This window comes from Phoxinus phoxinus (genome assembly GCF_949152265.1).
Source record: "Phoxinus phoxinus genome assembly, chromosome: 22".
Lineage (NCBI taxonomy): Eukaryota > Metazoa > Chordata > Actinopteri > Cypriniformes > Leuciscidae > Phoxinus > Phoxinus phoxinus.
In genome coordinates, this window is record NC_136897.1 from 9,180,880 (window position 1) to 9,206,968 (window position 26,089).

Sequence of the window (26,089 nt, forward strand, 5' to 3'; positions counted from 1 at the left end):
GGCGTAACCAAGTGGCTTCGAGTTTAACACTCCTTCAACTTCTGTCAAAACGGTCCGTAGGACTTCCTCTGATACGGTTTGACTGCCAAGTACCACCCGCAAAGCTGTTTTAACTGAACGGACCTCTCTTTCCCATGACCCCCCAAAATGAGGGGCTTGTGGTGGATTAAACTTGAATTTAATCTGCTGATTTTCCAACTTGACTTGTAACTCAGTGGTAAGGTTCTGGAAAGCTTCTTTTAATTCTCTTGCAGCTCCACGGAAATTACTTCCTTGATCACAAATAATCTCATATGGCTTACCTCTCCTGGATATAAAGCGGCGTAGGGCCATTAGAAAGCTGTCCACATCTAAACTGCTCAACAAATCAAGATGCAGACATCGAGTTGTCTGGCACTTAAACAGAATGCCCCATCTCTTCTCCGTTCTACGACCAATACTGACATGGAAGGGACCAAAACAGTCCATTCCTGTGGACCAAAAGGGAGGTTTAAACAACCGGAGCTTGGAGAGTGGAAGATCAGACATTTGAGGGATAGATGGTTTAGCTCTCCACTTCCTACATTGTAAACAAGACCACTGATGTTTTTTTACGGCTTGTCTCCCTCTAATTATCCAGTAATTGCGCCGAAGTTCTGAGAAAACTCTCTCTGGACCAGGGTGGAAAAGTTTCTCGTCGCAGTCCTTGATAATTAAATGGGATAATGGATGTTTGGGGTCGAGGACGATTGGGTGAACCATTCCAGGTTCCATATCCTCGACACGTCTGAGCTTACCACCCACTACAATAAGTCCTGTTTCTTCATTGAATTCAGGAGAAAGTGTAAGGAGACAACTCTGAGGTTCAATGGGCTTTCCTTCCTTTAAACACTGGTACTCAGAGGGAAAACTTTGTTGCTGGGCCTGTCTCAAAAGAAGGTTTTGAACTGAAGAGGCGTCACAGGGGTCCTCCCTATGCCGTCGCAGTAACTCATTTGTTGCAAACTGTAGCTCTGACCATGATTTGAAACAGGAAGGATCTGGGAGTACAAAATCATCCAATTGTGTTAAGCCACAAAAGAGTGGTTTGCGGAGCTCAGGATCTGGACTAGCAGATCTGGATACTAGATTTTTGGGCCATTCATGTGGAGGAAATTTCAGAAACATTGGACCTTGCTCAGGATCTGGACTAGCAGGCTTCACTGGAGGCTTCGGGAATTCGGCTGCAGGCTTCACTGGAGGTTTTGGAAGTTCGGCTGCAGGCTTCGGGAATTCGGCTACAGGCTTCACTGGAGGCTTTGGGAATTCGGCTGCAGGCTTCACTGGAGGCTTCGGGGGTTGGGCTGCAGGCTTCACCGGAGGTGTCGGAGGTTCAGCTGCAGGTAAGGAAGGGCCCAGTTGTGGACCAGGAAGAAGTTGACTGTTAAGTGACACACCTTTATATTGATAGGAGCAATTGAAGACTATTCTTTTTTTCCCGTTATGCTCCACCATATGATGAGGAATATACCATGATTCATTAGATGAGTCATGAGAAAGTTCCACTTTGGAAACATAACCGGACTCCTCCAGCTTAGCAATTTCTTGGTCATACACAGCAGCATTTTTAGGATCTCTTTGGAGGCGTCGCTCAATACATCTGAGGGAAGACATAACTGCATTTGGTGAGGCTCGTAACCTCATGGCGGAGGCAGCACGCAATAACGGGGTGGCATATCTTTGCACACCATCCACATCAATTCTTTTAGACTTGGAGGCCAACAAGTCCATAGCTTCTTGGTCCTGTTTGGACCTAGTAATGACTTTCTCATTTCTGAAAGGAAGGATGTCTACTTTCCATAATTTCTCCACATCATGGCGAAGTTCTTCTAGTGGATTAGCTATGGTAAAGAGACACTGCATCTCATCTTTGTTAGGAATCGGTATTGGGCCTTGAAGTACCCAGCCTAACCTGGTCTGAATTGCAGCTGGGGATTTAGGAGGCCCAAAATGCACCTGATCAACTGGATTTATCAGGTGTGGGTAGTCTGCACCAATAAGAATAAGTGGTTGGACATTAGCAAAGGCTGGAAGGGGTAAGTCTCGAAGATGTCTGAAACGTCTCTGCAAGATCTCAACAGGGTAAGTCTGTTCTGCCAGCCCCAATCTTGCAGCAGAAAAGGCATTGGAAATGAAATACTTCTTTTCTGGATTGGCCATGGAGGATATTTCAAAGGTTACAGAAGAGCCTTCAAGTGCAAGAGTATCTTGACGTACAGTTCTAACAATTAGAGACTCAGTTACCCCATTGAGGCCCAAATAATCAGATGCTTGAGGTAGCAACATGGTACGTTCTGATCCATCATCCAAGATGGCATAGGTTTGCAAGGATCTTCCTTTATAATGGAGAAGTACTTCAACAACTTTAAGCAGTACCTTGCCAGAACCTCCAAGGCGACTAAGATAGAATGTACCGTTATCCTGGTCACGGCAATTAACTCCATGAAGGATACCCAGATGTCTCCCTTTGCACTGTGGACAAGGTTTTTTCAGGTCACAGTTGACAGCTAGATGGTTAAGCCCGCATCTCCAACATCTTTTGTTCTCTCTAATCCATGCATCCTTCCTGGTGTCTTCTAAAGATTTAAAAGAGGGACACAAGCCAATAAAGTGATCTCTACTGGAGCAAAATGCACATGAATACTTGGAACTCCATTCTCCATCTCTCAAATTCTGGGGTTGCTTATTTGTGGATCTTGGGACAACAGAATTTCCATTGACTCCGTACAAGACAGTTCGAGTGTTAACGTAGGACTTTGGTTGTGGTCTACTCAGGAGTGGTTTTGGAAAGTCACTAACCTGGTCAGCCATTGATTGACACTCAGCCTCTTCTTGGAGCCAGGCGGAAAAGTTAATCAGGTTGTAGCTTTGACCCTTTAGGATCGTACGGGCATAACGGGCAAAGTTGGTCACATGCTCTGTGGGCAGTTTACTGAGTAGTTGCTGTACATGAGAAGCACAGGATAATTCGGACTTAACTTGGTCTTGGCCCGAAGATTGGAGCATGCCAACCAAAGCTCGAACCTTTAGTGCGAAGCTGCTAAATGCTCTGCTGTCACCTGGTCTCACCTTGGGGAGAGCTAGAATGGCTTTGATTTCTCTCAAAACTAATTGGTGAGGTTGCCCATATTTCTGCTGTAGTGCCAAAAGAGCCATACTGTAAGGCCTAGGATTGTTAGCATAGGCTAAAGCTAGGTCACGAGCTGGCGAAAATTTTAAATGATCCAGCAAGATATGGAATTTGTAATGTTCTGGCTCATGGAGTGGCAACAAATTTGTCAAAGCTAACTGCAACATTGCAAATTCTTGGGGGTCATCATTCACCAAGAAAGGAAAGGAAGGTCCCTGAACACGAGAAGTAGGATAGGAAGGAACAGGATATGAAGCATAATATGGCTGGGAATATGGATAAGGATGAAGAAATGGAATTGCAGTTGTTTGATTAGTGGGAACAATTGGTTGAATGTACGGGGCAGGATGTTGTACAACAGGATTCCCTACATGACCTACAGACTGTGATTGAATATGAGGACCTACATTAGCTGAGGATACATGAGGAATCGCCAAGCTAGAAGATGGTCCTAATGGCTGTGAATACTGGGAAACAGCATACCGAGGCTGAGGTGGTAATTGTGCTGATGTTACTTGTGAGAATAACTGAGTATGAGCTATGTAAGGGGGAAAGGGACTACATGGTAAACCAGGCTGTGGTGAACCAGGTGGTTGTACCAACACTGGTGATGTTTGCACTTGAAGGGAATGACTATTAGAAGGCTCAGGAGCCAATGGAACAATAGAAGGTTGTAACATACTACTTGATTGTAGTTGTGGTGCTATCTCATGTGTGTGCATATGTTGGGGTGGACTACGTAGCAGTGAGGAAGGAGGAAGAGGCAACGAACTAGGCCTACTCAATGGAAGCAATGAAGGAACAGTAGAGGAATTACATTTCTCACAGGTTGATCTCTGTTCAGCTTTCTTAATACATGCACACAATTCTTGAACAATAGATGCTTTAGCAAAGGCATTTTCATCATCATCAGAAGCCTCATCAAAAGACTCAGAGAATTCAGAATGTTTAGAAGAAACAACTAACTGTGACATTCTAGACATCATCTCACCAAGCATATCCTTAAGTCCAAGTATTTCTTGTTTAACATCCATATCGAGTAAATCATGTTGAGACTGTTCACGATGAGCAGATGAGCATGGTGCAGATCTTGAAGATGGATTTTCATACTGGGTTTGGTGATGATCAGTTTGGTGATGATGAACTAGTGTTGGTGAGAAAGGGGGAGAAGGAGCACGTTCTCTCACCATACAATCAGCAAAACGAGCAGGGGGTCTTCTCCTTCTTAGGCTGCGTCGGATTGCAGGTCTTGCATGGTAATCCATTCCACCAAATTTCTACCTCCGGCTCGAAGGACCATTTGTAGGATATCAGATGTTAAATACCCAAAGTTCGTCAGAGTTGTAGAAACTTGATGGCGTGTCTGATTAAAACACGGGACAAATACCAGTCCTTTGCTCTCTTTTATTTTCAGTTCAAGATGATTAAGTCTTGGGTAATTCACATGGCATAAAGTTCATGGATTGCAGATTCACACGTTGTAAATAGACAGATGCCAACAGATGAACAGGATGGATTGGATGTACAAGATGGTTTTAAGTCACTACAAACGATACAATGAAGGAAATCAAACTCATATAATTCATCAAACATAACATGTATATACTCAAACCAAACAATTGAAATAAATAAATTCAAACAATACAATTGGCAAAACAAACTTACTTAACGCATCTTAAGGAAAGGACTCAAAGGACATGGTTGGGTCTCCAAACACCCACACCTCACCAATGCAAAAGAAACAAAGGAAGGAAGTGAGGCCTACTTATAGACCTTAACCAGGGGGTGTATGGGTAATGTAGTGTACTCAATTTAGTAGTGTAGTCTACTTGGGATTGTGGGATATGTAGTACATATGTATATGGGGAAATAAAGAAAGAAATAAAATTAAAGAAAAGGGCCAAATTCACAACAAACACAACATTTGAATCTGAAGTATCATGATGAGATCATCCTTTACAATACTTGAACCATGACGAACCAGCCCTAATCATTACAGTATATAAGTTCAGTTTCTCAACTTAATTTTTTTCTAGGGGTGTCCCCTAATAGTTGACAACGTTAGTTGATGAGAAGAGGCTCGTCAAGGCTTAGTCCAAAATTTAATTAGTCGGTAAGTCGCAGAAAAAAACTGCACAGGAATTGGCCAAGTCATGCAGTCCATGCCGGACAGATCGTTACCACGGCTGGTCCATGTGGTAATTATGTGGGGCAGGAAATCCAAATGTCGCCTTTCATTCATCGACCTCAAACATGGATTATCATTTGAAACCTCTTAGTAGCCTAATGTTAGCCACTTTACATGGCTGCTCGCATATTACTGTATACTAAGTGCCTTGTACACATGATTAATTCAAATGTTAGTACATAGTAGTCATGGACACCCAATATAAAGTGAGATCAAACATGTTTAAATATAGTATAAAATTTAAATTTCAAACAGTATTAAAGACAAGTAAACAGTCTGTAATAAAATAAGAACAAATAATCAAACTACAAGCAATAGCACAAATAAACATAATAGAACAAAGATACAAATAAAATAAACCATGCTTTTCAGGTTTTCCAGGTAGATCAAACAGTAGTTGGATACAGATTAGGTACGGAAATGTAATATTAAAAAAATGTAAAATAACACTGCATACTTTTCACTGTATAAATTAAATCTAGATGAGTATTTGTTTTTTTAAGTATTTAGTCAAAAGACATAACCGACTATATTTACTAGGATACTCACCAAGAACGGGCATGTTGACAATTTTGTGTGAAATTGTCCATTCAAGTGAAAGAGAACTCAATTCAGTGTTTGCCTGCTTTCAGACTCGTATTTCTTGGAGTCCAGAATTGAGTTCTCTTTTGCGTCTTGCGCTTGAAAAAAGCCTAAAAAAAGCGTGCGAATGAAACTTTTATGACGATGGCCCAATCGGGACAGTGACCGGTCCATCAACTCTTGGTCATCGGGCAGTTCTCAATTTTGAGCCCTGCATTTAGATGTAGCATGTCAAATCTCTTTATGTGGCATGTGTAATCCTCTGTCTCTCTCTCTCACGTTGAGACGGCATGTGCGAGAGAAAGCATAAGAAAGAGCTCTCAGCCAAACGAAAGCAGGCAATAAAATTATATCTGCAGACCTGCCAACCTGTATGCACTTGGCATAGCTCAGGGTAGAGCTGGGCGATAAAACGATAACGATAATTATCGCGATATAATTTTTCTCGATCAAACGATATCAAGTGTTCGATAAATGTTCGATAATGTTTTTGCGCCAAAAGCGAAACGAATCTCATTTGAACCGCGCGCGCCACACGGACCGTTTATCCGCTCGGCTCAAAGTCCAAACGGCAGCGCGAGCGCGAGCTCACTCGAGCAGACGCGTTTACTCTGATCGGTCTCGGTCACTAGATCCAGTGAGAGCGCTTGAATTCAGCGAGGAACACAAATGTCTCAGTGATTTAAACCAGTTTAAAGGCAGATGAAACAGCGCTGACGAACAGGAGAAGCACTGTGTGCAACGATACAGTCAGAAACTTCTCCGACTACACATTCCCATCATTTACCACGGATTTAACGTTACTGTAACGTTAGCCTAGTAATATTAACTGCACCGGCATGGAATGTGGGATATATATATTGAATTGTATAATACTATTAATATAGACAATGTATTAAAGGACTAATGGAATATAATTAGTTTTTAATCATGTATTTAGGCTACTGGTTTTCATAAATACCATAGAAACCATAAAGTTACATTTTATCTGTGGTTATCATGATATAAATGCATGATGCTGGATGACCAATGGTTAATTTTAATAAAACTAAAGAATATTACATTTTACCAAATACAAATAATGTTGTTACTTTTTTAACAGATTTTACTGTTTTTGTTAATGAACATAAATTGTATAAAGTAAATCTGCATCCTAACTCAAGCTAATACTACTGAAATAAAGATATTTATTTTGTTAAGGAAAAATGTCAAATGTTTGAATGTTCTACCTCGGATTTGTGAATGTTCCCCTGTTTGGCAAGTGTTTGTCATGATATGTTCTGACAATAGAGAGTAGTTTAAAAACACAACGCTCTGGTTTCTACAGCTTTCACTTAGGAGGTCAAATCTGTCTTTAAACTTGAAATAAATAAAGATTTGACATTTATCGATAATTATCGATATCGACTGATATAAAAAAAAATATTGTGATATTTTTTTTTGGCCATATCGCCCAGCCCTAGCTCAGGGTTCCTTAAACTCGGTCCTGTAGGGCCACTGTCCTGTAGAGTTTAGCTCCAACACTGATCAAACACACCTGAACAAGCTAATCAATGTCTTCAGGATCACTAGAAACTTACAGCTAGGTGTGTTTGATCAGGGTTGGAGCTAAACTGTGCAGGACAGTGGCCCTCCAGGACCGAGTTTGAGGAACCCTGGTGGGTACTTATTTTGACATCAAATTATCCTTTTACGATTTGACACTGAACTACGCAAAATGAACGCCGTCCAAAGCTAATCGCCGTCACTCTCTCACTTCTCCCTCGTGCTACCACATAGTCCCCACACACACACACACTTACCGGATCGACGCACACACCAGCGCACAATTATAAACATCAGGCCACCTGGCCACTTCATGTGTTTTCTCAGATCGGATAGCTATCTGATTTATCAAAACGATTCCATTTACACCTGGTCACATAAATGTGTTTTTGCAAAAAGGATATAAATCCGATCTTCAATTCCCGCGCTATATTCAGATTTAATGGAGTTCACCGAAAGCAACCGGTATGAGTTGCATTGTATTGATCATCAGCTAAAATTTCAAAATCAAAGGCCGCAGTAAGAGAGAGCCCTGGTAAGATCATTTAATTTCTTTACTTTTAAGTGGCTGCAACTTACTCTCACTTTGATTTGCGATAGTTTGCACGTTGGCTTGATGAATAGATGCTCAGCTGCAGTGATGCAGTAGCGTCGTCATATCTGGCTATAACATGACATATAGCCTATATATAACACACTATCACGCGATTAATTTTTAGCGTTTTTGGGAGGAGTCAAATTTACATATGTGGTTTCAACAACCAGATGCATTTACACTTGTCTAGTTTCATCTGGAATGCGGCCCAGACCTCTTGCTGAAGTGGTTTGAGCGATCGGATTCAAATCAGTCTCGAATGCGTTTTAGAAGGCATTTACACCTGGTCTTTTCACGATCGGATAGCTATCCGATCACAGAAAACGCAAGAAGAGGCCGTGTAAACAGCCCAATGTTTCCCGCAGCACTTTGGAACTAAGCAACACACGCCTGCCGCCTTAACTTCGTCGTCAAAAAAATGTATATGAGCGATATCCGCCGTGTTACTCTGTTCTGTTTAGAGCTTAGATTCTCTGCCCGAGCCCGATATTTCCCGCCACTATCCTCGGGCCGGGCCCTTAGAGACGTGCGGCGCGGGACTAGATTTGATGGACGAGCGCGGGCAGTAGCCCTGGAGAAAAAAAAAACTATTTGCGGGACTCCCGCAAAATAGAAATATCTATCAATAAAACTAATAAATTGTTATTCATCTGTTGCAGAAAAGCAACAAGAACAACTAAAACAAAATAGAAACGATTTACAGGCCAGAGTTTCTATTTGTAACATGTTTGCAGCGTTGAGCGATGTAGCCAATCACAGACATATGTGTTGATTTCTTGAACTCCATGGCCAATCAGAAGCATTTAAGATAGAATCCCCTCACCACTCAAAACTGACTTTTTGTTCAGTGCTGAATTCTGCATGCTGGCAAATCCTCTGATTATAACAAACAAAGTGTAGATATTATGAAAGATTAATTGTGCAGTCAGCTTCATTGATAATAACAGAGATGTGTGAGATCACGATTAACTGATGTCAGCTTTTTAGGAATTATTAAACGAGCGCACTTTGCGCACATTCAGTCATGGCAAACCATGCACACTGCTTTTGTTAAAGTCGAGACACGGCAGGCAAAATATCAGGGGTTTTTTCACTGTTCAATTTTGAGATTTTGGGATATTTGTCTTCAATAACATGTCTTTAAGACTTGTGGTGAAAAAAAAGTCCAAAATACACATTTAGGTCTTTATTTTACTACACTTTGTCTATTTGCGTCTGTAGATTTCTCCGAAATTCAACAAAAGTTGGCGTTCTAAATCATCGCGCTGCTCTGCGATCTCTTCCTTTAATCTCACACACCGCTGGAAAGCTCTCTCTCTTCTGTACAATGCTCATTTCCTTTTTGTCAGCAACCAATCGTGAAAGTACAATGGGCATTTAACTCTAAAAGCGATATCTCATTGGCTGATGTCAATTTCTGACAACGTGATTTGTTCAGATGCATCACGTGACGTCCTCTGACATTTAGATGTGTTTTTGACTGTTTTTCTGTTCAGTTAAAGGCCAATAAATGCTGTGTTTATAAGTTTTGATGTGATTTAGGTGGTTTAGCATAAAAATTCAGGAAAAAAATCTCCCAATGCTCCAGGTGAAGCTTCGGTCTTCCGGCCTTTTACCATCGTGTCAATTCAAGATTTTGATTAATATGCGCGAGGGAGGGAGTGCAAGACAGTTAAGACGGTGAGAGTGCGCGCGCGCGGCCGGGCTCTCTCTCTCTGCTCGTTCTTTCAGTAATATGCGACCTGTCACAAGCGCAGCAGTTCGTCATCTACATAACTCACCGATCAAATAAGGCTTTGGCCATGGACAGTATATAAACTGGACACAGCGACCCCATAGGTTTCAACGGAGAGAAGTGAAGTCAATTAGAAGCACTCACTTCCTGATGGTTGGGCGAACTGCGCAGGCTCAAACGGAGCTTGACGACGTAGATGTGACGTGAGCAAACCTGTAGGTCTTCCAGTAGCTGTGCCGAGAGAAATCAGAATCATTCCCTTCCGAATCTCGCAGAGACAGAGAGCGTGAGTATTAGCTGTCCATGAGCTAGCAGCAGGATCAACTTTATCACTCTCTAAGGGCTTCTCCCTTGACTTTATGCCTCCATGTCCCGCCGATTGCTTGCAAGCTTCTCTGCATGTCTACACGGTAATTTCTCGACTTGTGCGACAGAGTCGCGTGGTTATGACGCAATCGTTAGCCTATTTTTACAAAAACTGCTTCTATGGGGCCATAACGTAAGATACAAGGTAATGGAGCCTTTTATACATTTTCGTGTTTCTTTAGAAATCAACAATGGACAAATGGAGTCTTTAAACGCCTCAGATGTAAAGTTATTCGCTGTCAAAGTGACGCCAAAATGAATGGGAGTCAATGGAATGCTAACAGCAGGTGGGGGTCCGCTAGCCAATGGCGGCGCCCGGGGAAGCTTCAATGTCTTCCGGAACACTGCCCCCCTGGCTTTGGAGGGATAAAAATTCACTTGGTGGCCGCCAAAAAACGTAATATGTAGCGGACGGTGTTGATTCTGTGGCGCACCGCCCACGAATTAGTCTATGTGTGGGAAACACTGCAGTCTAACTGCCAAGTGTGATCGATCACCAAATATAACGTGACATGCACTTGGAAATCAAAAGTTAGTGTATATTTAGTAAAAATACAGCTTTCATTAGTTGTTACAAGTGTAGGCTACTAATTACTATTTAATCAAATGTCAGAAAAAATAGTTTTGTGACATAAGGTGAAGTGAGAGCTGGGCATTTAATGAAATGAGAGTATCGCAGTTCGAACCGTAGGTGGTGTATCGCAGTTTTTCCATTCGGTTTGAATATCGTTACACCCCTAATATATATATATATATATATATATATATATATATATATTATCCTTGAAAGCATGCAAAGAACACGCACGTGTATTCGCGAGCATTCAGAACTCAGTACTGACCAAAAACTCCGGCGTTTTAAATGCGGTGAGTGGATTCTAAATTAAATGCCTCTTATTGGCCATTGCGTTCAAGAGATCAACAAACATGGAGCATTTGCCACTAGGGATGTTAACCGATGACTGTTTGACCGATGGTTGACCGTATCAACGTTAACCGATCAAAGTTGTCGGTAGTCGGTTAAAAAAAAAAAAAAAGTGATCTCTAAATTAGGCTATTTTAGACAGTGGACTAAACGCTATTAGAGTTAGCCATCTCATTCCAAGATCTTTTTGTGTGAAGTGAACAAATCCCTCACACTCAATTTTTTCTTAACTCGCATGTTTGTACTTCATAAACCAGTAAAAACATTTGGCGCGAGGTCACAGCGTTTGGGTTCGCGCGCTCACAAGGTTTGTGAACAGTAAAGGCTACAGGCTAACACACACTCGAGGTTAGAGCCAGGGCAGACGACAGGAGGAAGCGTGCGGGGAAAAGTAGTGTGTGGGACCATTTCACCAAAAAGAATGAGACAGATGTAAGTTGCAACTTGTGTGATACAGTGCTTAAATATGGAAATACATCTACATTTCAGTGGTAACAGATAAGGTGATGATGATCATTATCTTTCTTTATTATTGTTAGCACTACCTCAAACTAAAGCGGCATCTCTTCTGAGCTGTCATTTTCTTAAATGAGCCGCGGCAATGTTTCAAATGAGCTTCTTACGCTAGACAAACGCCTTTATTTTCAACGCGATCACCTTGTACCCAAACCATTTCGAAACTAAGGAGCCATTAGTCCTCCGATTACATACAAGCTCCTCGGCGCCGCGTTTGCGGGACTCATGTTTCGCGCTGTAGGGGATTTTAAAAAAGTGACGTGAGTGGAAGGGTGTGTGTGTGTGTGTGAGCTGGAGGCAGAGCGGCAGAGAGATGCGACTGGGTTGTGAAATTGCAGGCGCGGCTCGAAATGGCTGTTATTTTAAATAGCGTAGCATATTTTAAACTAATCGGTTAACCGGTTTCAACCGGCTAATGAGGCTCGGTGGTCGGTCAATATTTTTTTTCGTTTTCGCCATCCCTATTTGCCACATCTGTGTCGCCAATATGGCATTACAGTATCACCTGAGGGTGCTCCTGCCTTTCGTTTGGGGGTGCTTAGCACCCTCAAGCACCTCCTTAGAACCAGCCTAAGTGGGTTTATTAGCCTCCAAATCTGAATTTGCACCAGTTTTTCTAAAGAGGTGAAGAAATCCCAGACTCAGGGTGTAGATATTACAAAGCGATTCATTCTGTCGAGCTAAATTGTATAAATTGTTGGCCAGTAGCATTGTCAAGATAGTATGCTCATAGTCTTCATAGTGTTTGAGATACCAGTTGTTTTCCTCCCACTGACTATTTTAAAGCCCTGTGACACATTCTTTGGCTCTAATTAAATATCTGTGCCTTTTGCAGACGGTCCAGTTTGTCCAGGGAATTTTCGTTGAGAAATATGACCCCACAATAGAAGACTCCTACAGAAAGGTAGTATTTTTTTCTGCTCAGTAGATTCGGTCTTCTTTTTTTTAAATAACCTAGTGGGTAATGGAAGCTTATCTTTGTTTATTTTTATTTTCTTCCCTTCTCATGCAGCAAGTGGAGGTGGACAGCCAGCAGTGCATGTTGGAGATCCTGGACACCGCAGGAACAGTAAGTGTTGTCGGCCTTCCTGTTTTCAACCTTCTGTATTTCGGAGGGCTCAGCTGGCAACATACTGCAACTAGGTTAGAGGACAAATAAAGAGTGCACACCCTTCTTTTGTTTGCATTATGGCCCGTGAATGAACTAGTTATAGGTTTTAAGTCCACAAATCAGCCTTTGTTCATCCTTCAAAGATTACCCCCATTTATAAAACTACAATTTTCAAGATGGGAAATTTCTCTGGCATTTCTTTCTTTTTACTGTATCGAAAACGTACCAAACTGTGAATTTTGTGAACCGTTACACCCCTAGTAACTATGTCTTCGATTTATATTATGAAAAACAATAGCCTAAGAAAATGTACTATAAATTCACAAAACTGCTATAGCTTAATAACAAAGTTACTTTAGTTATATTTATTTAATAAAGGTCTACATTAATATGATATAATTTGATATGTATATCACACATTTCAGCTATAATACCATGGTTACCACAATCATTCTTTCATTCTCTCCTCTGAAAATCTTGAAAATCTTTGTCTTTATGGCATTTTGAATTGTCAGTTTTGTATTTTCAGTGGAGGGACAGAAACCTCAGGTTTCATTAAAATATCTTTCTTTGGGTTTCAAAGATGAACGAAAGTTTTATGGATTTACTTGTAAATCTCAATGTAAAGTTTTATTCTGTGCTTTTTTCCATCATGGTGTTTTTCCTTCTTTTTTTAGGAGCAGTTCACAGCCATGAGGGACCTGTACATGAAGAATGGTCAGGGCTTTGCTCTTGTGTACTCAATCACAGCACAGTCCACATTCAATGACCTGCAGGACTTACGAGAGCAGATCCTACGAGTAAAGGACACAGAGGATGTAAGTTTGAGAGAAAATACAGAGAAGTGCTTTACAGACTTAGTTTAACAAATCACTGCCTTAATGAAGCCGCTTTCATCACAAGCCAAATGCACCTGGTAGCTGATTAAAGAGTGCCGTTATCGCTCTTTCTTTTTATATGCCAATAACAATTAGAAAATCCAAGATTTTTTTCCCTGTATACATTCTTGCTATAATGATTTGTGCAAAAAAAAAAAAAAAAAATCTGCACTATTAATTGCAAATTATCAAATAAGAATTGTGTCCAGACATACTGCATGGGTTGCTTTGGTAATGATGTAGGTTTAGCCATGTATATGACAATGCGTTCAAAAAGGACACAGGGAAATTTTTATTAATGTAAATTAAGTGCATTTTTCTTAAAACAAGTCAAATCATATGATAGTGGGGTAAGAAAAATAATCTTAATGCAAATGGAAACAAGATTATTTGTCTTACCCCATTGGCAGATAAATACATTTACGTCAGTAGTGTTTTTTTGTCATATTTGAGCATTAACATTTTTAAATGGTAGTTTTCTATATAACATCGGGCCATATGCAGAGCACATTAGTAAACCATGTCTGACTTTACTGTTGTGACAGACAGCTTCAACTATAAAATTGAGAATATACCTTGTTACAGATATTGCACAAGTAGTTAACTGGTGGGTCCATTACAATAGTGATGTAACTTTTGGCATTCTTCATCTTCGCCAGACTAAAAATTTTACAAAACTACGTTTTCATAAAAGTTGCATGACGGTTTAGTGTCTATGACCGAATGATAGAGCCACATAATTGCCATTTTGAATCTGATTTATTTTTTCACTCCTTCTCTCCGACTATAGGTGCCAATGATCCTGGTGGGTAATAAGTGTGATCTGGAGGACGAGAGGGTGGTGGGGAAAGAACAGGGGCAAAATCTGGCCCGGCAGTGGAACAACTGTGCCTTTCTAGAGTCCTCTGCCAAATCAAAGATTAACGTCCTTGATGTGAGCATGTTTCATATACTTGCTTGATATGTCACCCATTCAGAACATATTCCAGTAGTTTCATATTCATATTGAGTACATGTTCATATTGAGTAAAATACAATTGAATGTATTTTGTGCATATTTCAGATCTTCTATGACTTGGTCAGACAAATTAACAGGAAAACACCGGTGGAAAAGAAGAAAGCAAAAAAGAAATCCAATTGTGTCGTCCTGTAGAGCCAGCAGCAGCTCTGAGCCAGGTCTGTCATGTCACTTACGTCATTCATTTATGACTGTACAATCCCATTTCTAGAAAAGTTGACATTTTTTTCAAATACATTAATCACAAATCTGTGGTTGGTTAATTCTCTTGAACCTATATTTAACTGAAAAAAGTAAAAATTAAAGATTTCCAATGTTTTCTCAGAACAAATTAATTGTATATTTAATCCTCTGGGGTCGGCAAACGCGCTTTGCTCTTTTTTTCTTTTCTTTTTTTCACATAGCAGTAAAATAGACTTAAAATACTCTGTCATACAGACTTAAGAAATATTTAAAAATAAAATGATCTGAGGCAATACATGTGAACCTGTGAACGTCCAGGTCAGCTCCATAAGACACATCAAGTTTAATCAGATCACTGTACTTGTTTACACCGACTCGCGACGCTGTGAGGATCTTAATAATAATCCTGGAAAATTTACCTCAAAAGTGCTGGTTTCATTTCAAGGAGCAACGGATCCAGCTGAGGAATTTCTTTATTAAGTGCTTTGTTCTAATCACAATATGGAATAGTGTCTGTAAACTGTAAAAAGACTGTTTAAATATGAATCGCGTTTCTGTGTGTGAATGAAATTAATATATTAATATCGATGAGTAAAAATCGACTGAAATATGTTGAAATAATGTCTTTGTAACGTATTAAACTGCAAATTAACATTGATATGCCCTTATATATCATAAAAACAATAGGCCTATGTTGCAGACAAAATATGAAAGACAACATTTCGTTGACTAGTTTTGGATAGATTATAAAGTGTTTACTGTAAAATAGACTACTGCCACATCAAAAAAGCTTTTGTTCGCCAATTTCTGCTCATGTTAAATATGTTTTGTCAAAAAATAGTCATCAACTAAGATGTTATTATAATGGTTGTTCCAATGTAGGCTATGTTCAAACTAATTAATCCTTAACTTTAAAATACGTATTATAAAATGTATACTTTAGTTTTTACAAAGAAAGATTACACTTGAAATATTGTTACAATTTTAATTGTTGTTGTAATTGTAACCTTTTTGATAAAGTAGCAAAAAATATATTTACAAGGTAGATGTAAACTAAATCTTAAAAGGTCAATATAAGCCTTCTCTTTAAGTTATTTTTATTAGTGACAAATTTGGGGAGAGGATACAAACTTTCTGAAAATACCGTATGAGAATTACCTGCACAAGCATACGCAATTTGTGAAAAAAAAATAATAATCGAAGTTTCGAAAATAAATTTTGTTGTGTGTATATATATATATATATATATATATATATATATATATATATATATATATATATATATATATATATATATATTAGGGGTGTAATGATATTCAAACCGAACCGAAAAACCGGGATTCACCACCTACGGTACAAACCGCGATACTCTCATTTTTAACCGAAAGCGCCCCGCCCCCTGCTGCCCCAGCCCAACTCTCACTTCACCTTATGTCACAAAACCATTTTTTCTGACATTTGATTAAATAGTATTTTTAAGCCTACACTAACAACTAATGAAAGATGTATTTTTTTTACTAAATATTATTTACTAAATAAACGCTAACTTTTGTCTTCCAAGTGCATGTCACGTGACTTTTGGTGATCAATCACACTTGACAATTTACTCTGCAGTGTTTGTGGCGGTGCGCCACAGAATCAACACCGGCCGCCACATTTTTTTTTACCGCGTTTTTTTGGCGGCCGCGAAAGTGAATTTTTATCCCGCCAGAGCCTTATTGGATCGCTAAGTGATGTAGATGACAGACTGCTGCTGCGCTTGTGACAGGTCTGAATGTTACTGAAAGAACGAGCAGAGAGAGAAAGAGAGACCCTCCTCCGGCCGCACGCGTGTACTCTCACCGTCTTCAAACTGTCTTCTCCCTCCCGTGCGCATATTAATCAGAATCAATTGAGAATTGACACGATGGTAAAAGATCGGAAGACCAAAGTTTCACGTGGAGCATTGGGAGATTTTTTTTTTTTCTCCTGAATTACCGCTGGGTGTGAGTTGTGCTAAAAAAAACGTTGCCTTATATTCTCTGAAAAACGTTCCTCACATTCAGCTGACACAAACCACATTTTCAATAAACCCAAAAACCTATCCAGTGAATAAATGTTTTCTGCGTTGAGACAAATCTTGTGCAATGTCCTAGCCTGGGAAAACCCAGACCACTCTCAGTTGTAACTGAGTAAGGGTCTGGCAAAGCTCCATAGACAATTCATTTCCACAGGGGCGTCACCAACGGACGTCGGATAGATCTAAAACCAATCAGAGCGATGAATGACATGACGTATGCAGAGCGACGGAGAAACATCTCGAGACTCTCAGCAATTCTCTGTTTGTGTTAACGAAAATGACAATTTTAAATAGCTTGAAACAGACGCGATAGCTGATTCGAACGAGTGATGTTGTGATGTTCCACGGCGGCATCCATCTCTGTAATGTACAAAATCTGCGTCACCGTCTCTGCTCTGTCGTCATCGTGTAAAGCTGCCCCAACGTTTCTGATTGGTGCCGCGATTTCGACGGATTGGAAATGGGTTTCAATGGGCTCTTTGCCAGACCCACTTGCAGAGCAAATCTAAATTTGCCGGAAGTGGTCTGGGTTTTCCCAGGCTAGCAATGTCCTAAACTGCCGGGATAATCACACAAACGCGTACACGTCCGCTAATGACTCCTCCGATTCGCGCACTGACTCCTTTGAACCGATTCCATTTAACAACTGATCTATCCAACACTGAGCTCACCAGACGTCTGAATCGGTGTATAACAAATCGGTAATACTTTACAATAAAGTTCAATTTATTCAACTCTAGTTAACTAAATTAGTTAACATTAACTATTAATGAACTGCACTTCTAGAGCATTTATTAGTTTTTGTTAATGTTAATTTCACCATTTACTAGTAGCCTTATTGAAATCAAAAGTTGTTAACATTAGTTAGCCTAATGCACTGTGAAGTAACATGAACAAACAATGAATGAACAGCTGTATTTTTATCAACAAAGATTAATAAATACAGTAAAAATATAGTTAATGAGTTAAATTATTGTTGTTTTTAAGTTAAAAGTGAATAGTGTTCTTTATTATTGCTGGTGCCCTGCCAGGAACCTTGCCCCCACAGCAAACAAGCGAAACGAGGCTCCAAAACCGTGATATGAACCGAACCGTGGCATTGGTGTATCGTTACACCCCTATATATATATATATCTATATATATATCTATATATATATATATAGATATATATATATATATATATATATATATATATATATATATATTAGGGCTGTCAAACGATTAAAATATTTAATCGCATTAATGTCATAGTTAACTCGCGTTTAATCGCCCATTTTTATCTATTCTAAATGTCTCTGGATTTCTTTTTGTCCCATTATTTTTTTCTCATTTTAATGCTCTTATCAACATGGAAAAGTGGATCGGCTTGCTTTGTGCAAATGTTTTTTTTTTTTAAACAACATTGGCGTATACGGTGTTCAATTTCATACTAACATTCTCACTTGGAGCAAATAATCTCTCACACAATGTAACACTGTCCATCAATAAAAGGGTGAAAGAAATACTGACGAGGAGGTGACGTTACTGATATTGACGAGTGGGCGTAGAAACGCATCAGCCGTGTGTGTGTGTGTGCTTGACTATCAAGTGGTATTTAGCCTGGACGTGCTGCGATGATAGCTCAGTTCACAACGACACAACACACAGATCACTTTGGTCTTGTCAATTGAACCATATGGCAACTTTTTAAAAGTAAACTTTCCATTCAGAATCTTATTGGCATCCATTTCGGCGTCTCGTGCTCATCATTCATCCACTCAAAACGTAACGTTCAGACGAGAAGCGCCACGTCGCGCAGCGGCTCGTATTTAAAATTCTAACACATTATTCTCTATGAGTGTACACACACCGGCGGCGCCATTCTGCGTTTTTATTGCTGGCCATAAACTGAGAAAGTGCGCGTCCGATGTGCTAGACGCGCTCAGTTGTCCTAGACGCGGCTCGGCGCTGTGCTTCTCGTCCACTCTTTGGCTGGTTCGCATCGCAAGCCCAAACAAGTGTGTGCGGTGACAATTGTGTGTGCGGCGCGCCTGTTGTTTTGTTTCTGGTCTAGCTAGAACCGGTGTGGTGTTGTAGTTTTAATAACGTTACTAGTTGTTGCAAAAGCATGTGAAAAAAACTACAAAGTTTGCTAGGCGTTAATCTCGCGATAAAAAAATTGACGCCGTTAAAATGGGTTTGCGTTAACGCCGTTAATAATGCGTTTAACGGACAGCCCTAATATATATATAATTATACACACACGAGCCCTGCGAGTCCCGTTCATCTAAACTCGACGAAAGATTAAGTGGCCCTAATTCTAGGCCGGAGCGGAGAAAGCTGCCCTTTTTCAGTGATCTGCATAATGAGATCTCCAGATCCTGGAAGCAGCCTGTTTAAATAATGCGGCAGCTGCTGACTATACCAACCTCGTTGGTTCTGTGGAGCAGGGCTGTTCCGCCATCCCAGCGGTCAAGGACACGCTGGCTACTCGCCTTTCTCCGTCGTCAGCTCCATCGTGGAAATCTCGCCCCCTCCTTCCCTCTAAACCATGCAGGACTACTTCCGCCCTTATCGGAAAGTCCTACATGGCAGCTGGTTGGTCAGGCAGGCATGGGATTTCACACTATGGCCATTCTCCAAGCCTACTAGGCGGATGTCCTAAAGGAGATTGGCGAGGGCACTGGCTTAACGCCAGAAGCTGTCAAGGAGCTTCGTAAGGCCACGGATCTGGCCTTGAGAGCCAACAAGCACACTGTGCGCGCTATAGGTCGGTCTATGGTGCACATGGTTGCTGCAGAGCGCCACCTCTGGCTCAATCTCACAGAGATCTGTGACGAGAAGGTCAGTTCTGTCGCAACCCCCCTTGCTTCAACAGGGTTTTTCCGACTGTAGACGACAGCGCCTCAGAGCCTTCTGTACTGCAGCAGGAGATTTCGCCCCTTCTCCTCAAGGGAGCGATAGAAGAGGTTCCTTCAAAGGAAGTCGAGCAAGGCTTCTTCAGCCGTTACTTCCTGGTCCCGAAGAAGGATGGTGGTCTGCGGCCTATACTAGACCTCCGCCGGCTGAATTTCTCCCTTTACAAAAGGAAAATCAAGATGTTGACGCTGAAAGCTATCATATCTCAAATTCGTACAGAGGACTGGTTCGTGACAGTTGACCTGAAGGATGCATATTTCCACATTCAGGTGGTACGACGACACAGGAAGTTCCTCAGATTCGCCTTTGGAGGAAAGGCTTACCAGTACAGGGTCCTTCCCTTTGGTCTCGCTCTAGTGGCGTGGACGTTCACAAAGTGTATGGATGCTGCTCTGGCCTCGTTGCGGCTCCAGGGCATTCGTATACTCAACTACCTGGACGATTGGCTCCTTTTAGCCAGCTCCAGAGTATTGGTGACCCACCACAGGGACATTAACCTCAAGCCGAGAGACTGAATGTGACTAAGGACAAACACACAGCTCAACGCACAACGCGTTTTCTTGGGGGTTCGCCTGGATTCCGTTCTGATGCAGGCCCGTTTGGCCCGGATTTCCAGTCTCTTGACATGTTTGGCCCGCTTCAGGCTTGGCCATTGTGTTTCTGTGGGCACTTGCCGCAGGCTTCTGGGTCTCATGGCCGCAGCCTCCCATGTGCAACCCTTTAGGGTTGCTCCACATGAGACATTTTCTGTGGTGGATGAAGCTCTCAGGGGCCCGGTAGACGGGACCGGCACTTCGCCTGATGGTGTCGCGCAGTTGCTCCCGCGCCCTTTCAGTCTGGCGGGACCCCATCTTCCTTCAGAAAGGGGTCAGCATGGGCGCTGTTTTCCGTCAACAAATTATTACGACGGGTGCCTCTCTGACTGGCTGGGGCGCGGTTTTAAAGGGCAGGCCAGCATGCAGGGTCTGGACTGGGGAGAAACTCTCTTGGCACATAAACAGCTTGGAGCTGAGAGCCGTTTCCCTGGCCCTTCTACACTTTCTCCCTTTTCTCGAAGGGAACCATGTCATTGTCAGAACAGACAATATGGCGGTAGTGTCCCATGTAAACTGGCAGGAGGGCTCTCGTTGCGCACCCTAGACAGGCATGCGCACCACCTCCTCCTGTGGGCTCAGGACAAGTTCCTTTAGCTGAGGGCAGTCCATGTCCCCGCGATATTGAACCTCGCAGCGGATTTTCTGTCGAGGCAGAAGCTCAGGTTAGGGGAGTGGATGGTGAACCGTCAAACAGTAGCCCTGATCTGGGACGTGTTCGGAAAGGTGAAAGTGGACCTATTTGCGTCACAGGAGTCATCCCAATGCCCACTTTGGTTCTCCCTGAGCCCCCCAGCACCGTTGGGAATAAATGCATTCGCCCACCCATGGCCGATGCAGAAACTTTATGCATTCCCGCCCGTCAAATTGATCCAGGCGGTTCTGTCCAGGGTGAGGGAGAGCGGTACCCGTCTCCTACTTGTAGCACCATTCTGGCCATCCCAGCCGTGGTTCTCTGAGCTGGTTCCTCTTCTGGAATCCCCTCCCTGGGAGATTCCAGTCAGGGAAGATCTACTATCCCAGCTTCAGGGCAGGATATGGCATCCTCGCCCCGACATTTGGAAGCTATGCGTATGGCCCATCAGAGGCCGCTAGCTTTGGGCATTGGTCTTCCCGCTGACGTCCAGGAGACCATTGCGAGTTCGAGAGCCCTTTCCACTAGAAGGCTGTATTCCTCCAAGTGGAGGGTTTTTGAGTCAGTGGGTGATTCTCAATTCTTATTTGTGCATCCTCGTTTCCCTTCCTCGTTTCCTTTCCTTGCGTCTCAGCTCCACCCCCTGGAGGATGCGAGGGAAGGCTGCAAGTAAAGAAAAGGAGATTGTAGGAATTGAATGAAAGCTTTTTTTCTACATTGGAATACTTGATCACTCGTGTGTCACTTCTCAGCATCATCAGCAGCGCTCAAAGGATCTGCCCTTATGTTGTTGAAGTTTGGTTATTTAAATAATGAATAATAAATAAATAATAAAGCAAGATAAAGCCCTTTTGAAATATGTGTGATGTGTGTGGTTTATATAAACTGCAAACGTAAAGTATAAATTAAAATGATTGTGACCGATGTGAAGGGGGAGGAGAATTGATGTGTGCGTCACGTTTAGTCGATAAAACACTTCCGCAAAGGATACACCAGTGTATCCTCGCTTATGACTCATCAGGAAGCCTCCTCAATCCTCGCCTCCTCGCGGTGCAATTAGAGAATTGAGATGTCTTTCAAGATGGCTGAGCTCGATCTGTTTCCGGGTCATACGATGGAGGACGGAGGAGCGAGGAGGAATATTGAGAAGCACTCATGGTGTTCGACACATGCTATGGATCCAATCAGCTGCCCGGTGGGTTCAGTGCTGGAGTTCCTACAGGAGAAGTTTGCTTCTGGAGCGGCCGCTACCACTCAGAGTATACGTTGCTGCTATTGCAGCTCATAGAGTTGGATGAGATTCCCCTGGGTAAACTAAGGTTAGTTTCAGCGTCTATGCGCTGGGTTAGGTGCCTGAAACCAGCATGCCCCCCTGGAATTCCCTCTTGGGACCTGTCAGTCGTCCTGGAGGGATTAACTGAGGCTCCCTTTGAGCCCTTGGAGTCAGCTCCGTTGTTTGGTATTTTGTTCCCACTGCATCTTCAGCTACGCAGCGTTGAGTGAACCTATGAAAGAGAACGTCTCCTATGATGGGGAACGAGACGCTGCATTCGCTGCCAAGCTCCTTGCGCTGCCGACAAGCTTCCTTTTTCTGCAGAGAAATCTAAAGAGCAGATGGCGCGCACGCGCGCCAATATAATATGACGACGTAAGAGCATCTGGGAGGCGCCCGCGCCATCAGCCAATAAATTAGCATGATTCTATAAGGGCTTCAGACAATCGGCACACCCAGAGGGCGTTCCCACTGCGTCTTAAGCTATGCAGCGTCTCATTCCCTATTCAGAGAACATCGGTTACATCAGTAACCGAGATGTTTTGTGGCCTCATTTCGGAAACTTTAATTTTTTGTTTTTTCAATAACCATGCATAAACATTATTCTCTCAAAAATACAAACATGTACATACATGTTGCTCACATATTACGGTAGCCCTGTTTGTGCTAAATAGTGTAATTGCACCTTTTCCATTAATATGTTAATAAGCAACTGAAAAAAGCACAAATGTCAGGGCATGTCAAAACATCTCAAGGACCCCCAAAACACCTTAGACAAGCTGCAAAATATAACTTTTGGGGGGAAATTTTGGTGGCGTTATAGCATGCAAGGACTTTAACAGCATCAATACAATGCGAATGAACTGCTTGAAACATATTTCCGGTTGATTTGTGTCGATTGCAAGTGACGTCACTTGCAGAGGAAGCGCTGGTGTCTGAGAGTGCAAGTCTGAGAGTGCAAGTGCATGTCTGTTGCCAGACGCTATTGGATGTAAGTATGTGATCTTAATTAATAAAAAAAATTAGAATGAGCTGTTTAACCCTTATGTTCTGTTCAGTGTCTCTGTGACCCCAGCTATAAAACATGATTAAATGCAATAGGGGTGTGATGTGCATTCTGTTGAGGTTTCAGTTGACTCAAAACTATTCTACTCAATCCCAAATTAGTGTACACACATAACCAAGTCAATGTACAGTCAAACACAAGGGTTAGGGAATGTGCTTTTTCAACTGTGCAAAGGTGAATAAGTCTGAAATGCACTAAACTTCATTCTCTCTCTCTCTCTCTCTCTCTCTCTCTCTCTCTCTCTCTCTCTCTCTTTTGCAGTGTCTCTCTCTCTCTCTCTCTCTCTCTCTCTCTCTCTCTCTCTCTCTCTCTCTCAAAATAGTCGTTAGCATGTCTTGAGCTCCTACTAACAGCTCTCGAAGTGACAGAATTATGATTTGCCTGGCTTTTATGCATCAGGTTGGGTCAAGAAGCGCCTCAAACCATCTGTCCCAAACTTCCGATACTGAATGACGTTTGAAGCTTCATTAATCATGTGGTATTGTCGTTTCGAGACAAGCATCAGTTGCGTATGTTTAAACGTACGTATGATTCACTGCCATCAAGATGACATCTTTCCTGGGAAGCAAGACAATGCCAGTCCTCATTCTGCATTTGCTGCAAACTGAGTGGTTTCGTAGACACTAAATCGTAAAGTGGATCGCTTGACTGGCCCGTCTGCAGTCCAAATCTGTCTCCTATTGAAAATGTATTGGCCCATCATGAAAAGGAGAATCAGATAAAGAAGACCACGGGCTGTTGAGCAGCTGTCGCAACAATTAGTTTCTTAATTCCCAAGCAATCAAAAAAGTGTAATTAATAGGAAAGGTAATGTGACAGTGGTACACATGCCTCTGTCGCAACTTTTTTTGCAGTGTTGCAGCCATCAAAATCTAAATGTCTTTATATTTACACAATACATTTAAGTTGGTCAGTGAAAACATTGGAAATATTTTATTTTGTCAGTTAAATAAAGGTTAAAGAGAATTAATTAACCATAAATTACAAAATGTCCTACCTTTTCTGGAAATGGGGTTGTACATCTGATTGGTCATAGTCTCCATCTACATTATTTTTCATAGACTGATATATTGCTCAGACCAAATAATTTGCCCAGTATTCAGAAATTGTAAAGCGGTAAGGCCTGTTTCATACCACACACGAGACAACAGTATATTTATTGTGGTGCCCATTAGGTTACAGCATTCACCACTGCACAACGCCCAAAGCGGATGCAAGTAGTGTTTCAGTGCAGTGCCTGTTTTTCAGCTTGTAGCATTCTGAAGGGAGTGTTTATTAGCACGTCTTTTTGCAAGATAAGGTTTTATCAAGTAACATTCCAGCAAAATGTACCAGCATTGTTGAGTCTGATGATGTGAATCAATATATTTGCTTGTACTGTTTCTGTAAAAATCTTCAGTAAATTGATTGTTTACCAAACTTATCCACTAGAGGGCAGCAGTTGCTCAGTCTTTAGCAGTTAAAATAAAATGCGTTGGCCTAAAAAAAGTATAGGATAGAAGATCAGGATTTAATGTGTATTTGTGATTTTCTTTCTCTCTCTCTCTCTCCACAGAATACTGTAATGAAGAACTGTTAGCTTGTTTGGATCATGCCAGCATTCCCATCCTCAATGAGTGATTCAATGGAACAGCTGACTGACTCACTGACTCAAAACAGCACCGGACAGAGCGAGCAAGAAAACCAGTCACCGCTCTTTTATTTCCCCTTTATGTTGGCAGAAAAATCTGAGGAAAAACTCAATTTCCCATCAGCCATTTCAATAGAACTGAGAACAGCTCAACATTTCCCTGATCTTCTGGAATTTTTACATCAATGCGGTTGATATTAACATTAATAGTGAAAATCAACCACCTTTTCAGTTTCCACACAATGAATCTTAGGACACAATTGCTTGGGATTCTTTATCTAGCTTATTTTTCCCCTTTATGTTGAAAATCTGGTGGCAATATTTAAGATCCTTCAACTTCCTCTAAAAACCCATGGATACATCTGTTCAAGAATCTTGACAGGAAAAAAAATCACTGAACTTTTACCACAAATGTGTTTTTAAAACTTTTTTTCCCCAAAAACTCTTGAACTCTGTGCTTTTCAATGGCCTCATCTGTTGAAAAAGCTGGACGAGAAATGCAAGTTAACAGTATTCATTTGTGCAATACTGCATGTTCAAGGACATGGAGGATGACAATGTTCAATAGCAAGTTATCAGCATGACCATCTTTAAGTGTAGATGTTGTAAATGATGTCTAGTTCAATTGTTTCCTCTCATAAGTTGTACTTCCATTCTTGGTACAATGTGTAAATGTCTATAGATGAGAAACATGTATATAAATATTGTTTTGCTGACAACTATGGACACATTCATCAGAAAGTACTGCCCCATTTCCAGTGTGACAATATTTTGTATTCAGTCACTTGGTTTTCCTCGCTCATATATCATATTCTGATGCCAATCTGTTTCATAAAGACTGTTTCAGAAGTAAATGGGCCTTTTATAGTGTAAAAAGTGGGGGAAGGAACGATTGATTTCTATACCTATTGAGACTGAAATGTATTGTACTAAACAAACTTTTTCCTCCTGTGTTTTTCTGTCAAAAGATGTTCTGGCTTTTAAGATTATAAAATTTTAGTACCTTTTCATTATTTCTGCTGTTTTGAATTTTATTGGTTTATCTGTCATCTTTAACCAGATTATTTTCCCTCTTTCCTGATATGTTCTTGAAAAGCTATTATCAGAACGATGGCTGTAAAGCAAAGCTTCTTTTATTCATGATG

At 41.4% G+C, this 26,089-nt stretch overlaps 2 protein-coding genes across 6 annotated transcripts in view; both read left to right on the plus strand.

Annotated features, from left to right (window-relative positions):
- Positions 1 to 25,957, plus strand: part of rap1ab (RAP1A, member of RAS oncogene family b) — a 57,301-nt gene extending 31,344 nt beyond the window's left edge. For all 5 annotated transcript variants that reach the window (XM_079598268.1, XM_079598266.1, XM_079598265.1 and 2 more), the window contains 6 exons: positions 12,436 to 12,504; positions 12,613 to 12,669; positions 13,389 to 13,529; positions 14,380 to 14,523; positions 14,653 to 14,765; positions 24,870 to 25,957. In XM_079598268.1, coding sequence (XP_079454394.1) covers positions 12,436 to 12,504; positions 12,613 to 12,669; positions 13,389 to 13,529; positions 14,380 to 14,523; positions 14,653 to 14,742 — 501 coding nt within the window. In that variant the 3' untranslated portion in view covers positions 14,743 to 14,765; positions 24,870 to 25,957. The remainder of the gene's footprint in view (positions 1 to 12,435; positions 12,505 to 12,612; positions 12,670 to 13,388; positions 13,530 to 14,379; positions 14,524 to 14,652; positions 14,766 to 24,869) is intronic.
- The window catches only part of LOC306991003 (uncharacterized protein), a 538,544-nt gene that overhangs the window by 354,619 nt on the left and 157,836 nt on the right, over positions 1 to 26,089 (plus strand). The window lies entirely within an intron of this gene.